General features: G+C 42.2%; 1 protein-coding gene across 1 annotated transcript; it reads right to left on the reverse strand.

The window, feature by feature from the left end:
• Nucleotides 1-1893: 1893 nt before the first annotated feature.
• Nucleotides 1894-6464, reverse strand: LOC142101485 (epithelial discoidin domain-containing receptor 1-like; the record flags this gene model as incomplete). The annotated part of the gene is made up of 2 exons (XM_075185938.1): nt 1894-4354; nt 6279-6464. Coding segments are annotated over 2 exons (345 nt in total), but the record flags the coding sequence as incomplete, so codon positions are not given.
• Between the last annotated feature and the right edge of the window lie 191 nt (nt 6465-6655).

Here is a 6655-nt window from a genome sequence, read left to right on the forward strand (position 1 = left end):
GAGGTGGACCATCATAGTCGTCAGGATGTTTATTCATTAGAGTGGTCACTCCACCTGCAAGTCTTCCAACAGCTGGTGGATGGCTGGACATCGATCTGATGGTGTCTTGTCTAAACCGAAATGGGAAGGGCTATGGAGCCAGGTCAAGAGATCCGAGGGTGGTGTCCCAAGGGACCAAAAGAAGATCAGAAGCGTAGGCGTCTACGTTCCCTCCCATTGTGACTCCAGTGTTCCTCATAGGTTGGTTTTTTTTTTGTGGAACTCTAGACATCCTTCCTGTTTTGTTTGCTTTTACGAAAAGGTCATCCAGGTAAGGTTTGACTGTCGGTCTTCTTTTTATTTCTTTTAATAACTTGACTGCTGCCATGATCACATGACTTTTGTGAATACCCTTCGTGCTGTGGGCAAACCAAAGGGCAGTGCTCTGAATTGGTAATGGGATTTCCCCACTACAATTCTGAAAAGGTTGTGATGTCCTTCCCAGATTGGGTTATGGTGATAAGAATCCTGAATGTCCATGAAAGAAAGAGCTTTGGCATTTATTACCAATTGACCGGACTCCATTTAAAACTTGTCCACATGCATCTGCAAGTTTAGGCATCTCGCAATCAGGATGGGCTGGAAAGTCAAATCAAGATTCTGTACTAGGGACGGGCCTGTCGCTCCTGACAACAATAGGGACTGGATGGTCTCTTAGGGGCCTGTTGAAAGAGAGACTGGATTCGGCAGCGAATTGCCAATCACACCTCTATCCGCTCTGATAGTTGCATTGTTATAGAAAGAAGAAAATTATTACTTAAAGTGAAGGAGGCATAGAGGGTTGAAGTAAGCCAGACAATTTTAGCATGGATTAGGGCCTTACTGCTAGAAAAGTACCCTTTATACCCCCTGGTGAAGCAGGGGCCCCCAAATAAGATTCCAATTTGATTAAAGGGATAAACAGCAGCTGTTTGTATCTAATTACATTTTATATTGAATATTGAGACTTTCACATTTATTATTAACGGTCAAGGCATTATTCTATCTTATGTATATATGACACTTCATGACTTTATTATATATGAAAATCATTGGTCTGTTTGTTTGTCTGTCCGGTTATGCATTCGACACCCCTGGCTGATTGGGATGAATCCAATGCGAGGTGGTCCAGTTGGATCCTGGCCATGTTTTATAAGGGGGTTAGGGTCCCGGTTGGACATCCCGTTGGTGTATGCTGGGCAGAACTTTGACCCCAAGAGCCTATTCTGAGCCTTCCACTGGATGGATTTGGGCAAAAACTTCAGACTAGTAACATTGGATCCCAGAAGACATACTACGGAGTTGAGGTCCTGCTTGAACCTCCTGCTGGGCAGAACTTTGACCTGGGGAGCCTGTTTTGGGCCTTCTACTGGATGGACCTGGATGACATTTAATATAAAAACAAAAATGACACCAGGCAGCCACCTCATGGGTGTGTTGGAAAAGCTGTTAATTATTTTTAAAATGTTGCGTTACATTCAACTTATTGATAACTTTAAGATTTAAACCAGGGCACCACCGGGTACTTTAGTTAGGATAATACCATTTTAGCACTTACACCTTATAGGAGAGATGCGGCTTCAGGAATAGTAGTAAGTATGCATACTTGTTACACATGACATATGTCTAGTGTAACTACTACTGTTTTTCAGTATAAAGCATCTTGAGATGCTTTATACTCACACAAGTTGTTTTTGTCAACATCTTTTCCTATGCATGTTCAGCGTGCATATACGTCCTCCAGTAGTTGATCCCTAAGGTATGTACAAGCTTCTGCAACCCATTCAAATGAAAGATATGAGCTTCCTGGGACATGTGGGGAAGGGGAAGGCAGGCATTATACAAAGAAAACACAAAAAGCAGATTCTAAAAGAATCTAGAAAAAAGGCAATCTTTATTTCTGCAAATTAGTGATATATTCTGCAAATCTCTATATATTAACATCATATAAAAAAAATTGTAACACAATCTCATTTTAAAAGCTTTAAATTAGCAGTACTATATATACACATCAGGCCGTAGCATTGAAATTGGGATACAAAGGTCTAAGCCCCTTCACAATTGGGCTCAGCTCTGACAATCCGTTAACATTCGAACCAATGTCCAACTTTACAGCTCAAATAAAGGATTTCAACCCGTCTACGGTTGTCAATTTCTTTTGGAAAAGTCAAGACTCTCCCAGAGGACCTAACACTCCTCCCGCAACCAGACACATCGCCTTCATGGAGAAAACAGTGAGCGTTTTGAAAGACAGACAAATTAATAACATATGGTGCTTCCACTTACATTATAATTAATATAACATCTTCACGTCCGAAGTTTCCATAAGTTCATGTCCTATCCCCCCTGGATTCAATGCAAATTGAAACCATAAATCGAAATGTAAAAAGACGTCTTGATGACCCTATGAATTTTATTGTTGCAAAAACATTTGGAGGATTATAGATATTAAACAGATTTTTCAGTAATCGATTTTATGATTAGTCTAAACTACAAAAAAAAACAACAAACCGTTTCATAGACTTTCTTTTAAACTGAGCAAAAGAGTGCATCTAATTTCCTTGACTTTTCTTAACATCAAGATCATATAAGAACATATTAATTATACTGCATATCAACTGACAAGCTGGACTTTTTTCCCCGTTCATGGAAAGAAATAAAAATGTACTCAAGTCCATCTCGGTTTTCATCCGGTCCGAAATACTTTTCCTGGAAGGCACAGTAACTTTCAACCATGGGAGTGTTTCCGGCGACTTAAAAAAAAGTTTAGAGATAGCAGCAGATGTTCCCAAGACGGTGATTGGAATTGTCCAGTGTTTGGATTGACGATCATGTTGTCATCTCTGTTCTGGTGAAACGGCTAAAGCCATAAGGTGATTTGTGCAATCTCGGAGTGTATGTTGTACACTAATTGAATTTAAAACCTGAATCCCTTTCCTGACATGAATGGCGATGAAGGCGTTTCCTCTGATGGACCTCAGCGTACATCTAAGGTGTCTGTAAAACGAGTGATATGAAAGTGCGTCACTAGCAGGTGACAGGATTGCAAGCGACCTTGGAGAATTTGGCTCCCGGCTCGCATCGTTGTACAGAGGGGGGTTTCAGGGTTTCAGAGTGTGGGATGACAGAGGAGATGTCGTATGAAGGATGCCAGTCATATTTATCATTCCTGAAATAACAAGTCCCAAGACAGAAATCCTGTGTGTGTTTGACACATAACCCTTCATCCCATCCCCGACTTTAGTGCATTTAAGCAAGAAAAGTATATAGCAGACGGGCATGTCTGCCAACCAGCAGTAAGACGTGTATGGTACGCTAGGGGGGGTTCGGAGATGGCTGTGGCAAATCTAAATATGAATATGGTTGAGGGGCAGTTGTAGGGTTAATTTACCATTATATTGCTGGAAGCAGGATGGTCTATGGAATCCAACTATAGGATCATAGTGAGACTAAAAAGCCCTATTGTATAATGGGTATCTTTAGTGCGGAATGTCGTAACATTATTAGAGTATGGGAGTTGAAACATGTATATTATGATTCATGAATAAGTTAGTGTTTAAATTGTTTGAGAAAAGAAGATCATGGATGAATTCTTGTTGGGAATACCCTGGGATGGAAGAGTCCCTGAAGTAGGGAGACTATAAAGTGCACCCATTAATCACACACAATGGAAAAAGCATCTTATTGATTAACTAGGAACCGCTACCCATTGGCTGCATTCCTGTGAATCTTGGTTCCTCCCACACAATGGCGGCCACCACTCTACGTAGGCGACATTAATTTAGATGTAAGCTTGTTAAAGTTCTGCTGTATACAGTTTCTGAGAATATGGGTAATGAAAGGGGGCAACGCCTGTTCTGATGATAAAACACAAAGTATTAATCTGGCATACAGACCGTAGCATTATGTTTGCAATGACAATTCCAGTGTTGTGTAGAAGAGCAGTATAATGTACTCACATTGTATCTATTAGTAGATAGCATATGTATATCCTATAACTGGGGTATTCAGTGTTTATGACTGGGGGGGGGGGGAACAGGTTGAAGTCAAACAGTTATATGGGTTGATGCTCAGGATGAAATGAAATGTTTCCTAAATCCTATGACCCATTTATAAGGATTACAAGTCTATAGGAACAGAGATTTAGGTAAAATGTAGTTTTGTGTTTTAGAGCGTTTCACTCCTTCACTTCCACAGTGGAACAGCAGAGGGCGTGAGAGGTAAGCAAAGCATGGATGTCCTGGAAGGATGGCCTCTCCCTGCAGTCTCGGGCCCAGCAGCGCAGCATTAACTCATACAGCGACGGAGGGCAGGGTGGTGGGCGAGACAGGTAGATCTGTAGGGGCAGAGAAGAAAGAGGTTGGATTATTCATTCAAAATCATTTGTAATAAAGTACTGAGTTATCATGACAGATCTTTGCATTGATTGATGTGTGATTGGACAGGACCACCAATCTTTCTTATAAACGGCAGAATGGGTTATTCAGGACTAATCCCTTGAGCTCTGCATTCCAGAACGGATGTTATTCATGACATAAGAGGATAGATGGATGAAAGTCTTAAGTGGGTTTTAAGGCCACAGAGGCAAATTGGATTCACTATAAATCTAGCAAACAGCTTTTAATAACCGCCACTGGGATCTGAAGACTAATTTTATCTCCCCCCCCTCCTCCGTCACCCACACGTGAGGCCCTTCCTACCTGTGTTATGTCTGTAGCCTAATAAAATAACGCTGGCGAACACAACAGCAGGATAAATGTGTTGCTTTACAAGTCTCTGAAACAAACCAGAGTGGGAGCCGCCAGTTTGTTGGCTATTCATTAAATATTCTCTTTGGTGACGTCTACGCCTAGCTTTCCAACAAAGTGCACTGGTTTGGAGCGGAGCAGAAGTTTGCACAGGCTGATGGGAGGAGTCGGTGGAGCAAGGACGTTCCTTGTAAAGTAGGCGCCGGGGTGCACCCAGTTTTGCGGCGCAGTGCAGGAGTGGGATTTCAATTTGGGGAATGAGATGATTGAAACGAGGGCGGAATGGCCAGGGGCATCTGGCCAGTGGCGGAACTACCGCTCTTTGCAGGAGGTGCAGCGGGCAAGGGACCGGAACTAAAAAGGGGGCTTGTAGCCGCTGCACTGCCTGCTGCCGCTATGATGTCAGGCTACGCACAGAGGGGGCCATGGGAGGACTATCTGCATTGCTACCCCCCCCCTCCAACCGTGTAATGTTCCAACCATGCACACAGATATTACACTTTACAAGCGGACTTGATTTTTGCGCTAGCCCCGGGCTGGTGGATATCGGATCTCATCCTATTACTTTAATAATAGGGGGTTTACGCTTTTCCAGATGACCTTACCCACTATAATAAAATGCTTCAGAGATGCAAAAGTTCCACATGTAATATAGATAGTCCCTATGTCCCCTCATTCCCATGAATACTTTAAGCCATAACTCAAATTAAATCAAGCAATTATCTAGACAAAAAAAAAAATTATAGGGGCAGGAGGTTGGATTCCCATGTGACATTTAAACTTTTGCAGTGTGCAGCTCTCTGCAAACTAAACACAGGGGTAAATCTATCCAGCCTTCTTAAAAGAAAAAAGTGGAGGCATCGCCCAGAGCAACCAATCAGATTCTAGCTCTTGTGTTCTAGAACTTCCCCCTATTCACAGACTGTAAAGCAGCCGTTCCCCATTACGTGTGCTGGGCGGCTCAGAGAGACGCAGGGATGATAAAACGGAGACATCTACAGCGTAATATAAATGACCTATACGGTGTGTAGGACACGAAGCCACAGACAGCAATAGTGTCCTATATTCCAGTAATCAATCGGATAATAGGCTTATTCAGCCAGGATGGCTGAAATCTAATATTAGTTGTGGGTTACAGGACATTTGTTATTTGCACAATGTTGTACTGTTTTTATTCTGAGACTAGAACCATCTTTAAGCCTATTTAATAATAATGTTAATTATGAACATGTAATTTAAAATAAAAATACTGTGACTGTATTCGGTATTAATGACAGGGAGCATCTGGCAGATTAGACATTTGGCAGATAGAAACGTGTTAAATATTGATATAAATCAGCACATGGGCACAAAGAAGATCCCCAGAGGAATAATTAGAGTTCTCCCTGAGGATTTATCCTTTATTTACTGCAGGATCCTGTCAGGAATGTATAATAACATCTATATATCGGACTGGTCTCCCTGTTGATGACCCGAACGCACTATTATCTTTGCCGTCTTCCCCCCACTCACCTGCTTCTTGCCGTCTCGGAAGATTTCCCCAGCGTTCTCAATCACGTCTTCGTCATTCAGCTCCCCGTATGGCTGCTCCTTGCACAACATTAATATCTCCCACAACGTCACCCCAAAGGCCCAAACGTCGCTGGCTGTGGTGTGAATTTTCCCCTGTGCAGAGGAAGAAGGATCGAACGTTAATCTTTAATGTGCGCAGCAAAAATCTAAAGTTCCTCAGAAAAATCACTGGTTTGAGAATGCAGGAGGGCAGCCATTTTGTTTGCCTCTGACCCCAGCTATGGTAATAGTAACAATTGTGGTACATACAAGTGTGACATTTTAGTACCTATACTTGATGTCTTTATTTACAAAGCACAGTTGCAAGCAATGCCCCA

Source organism: Mixophyes fleayi, chromosome 9 (assembly GCF_038048845.1).
Source record: "Mixophyes fleayi isolate aMixFle1 chromosome 9, aMixFle1.hap1, whole genome shotgun sequence".
Classification (NCBI taxonomy): Eukaryota; Metazoa; Chordata; class Amphibia; order Anura; family Limnodynastidae; genus Mixophyes; species Mixophyes fleayi.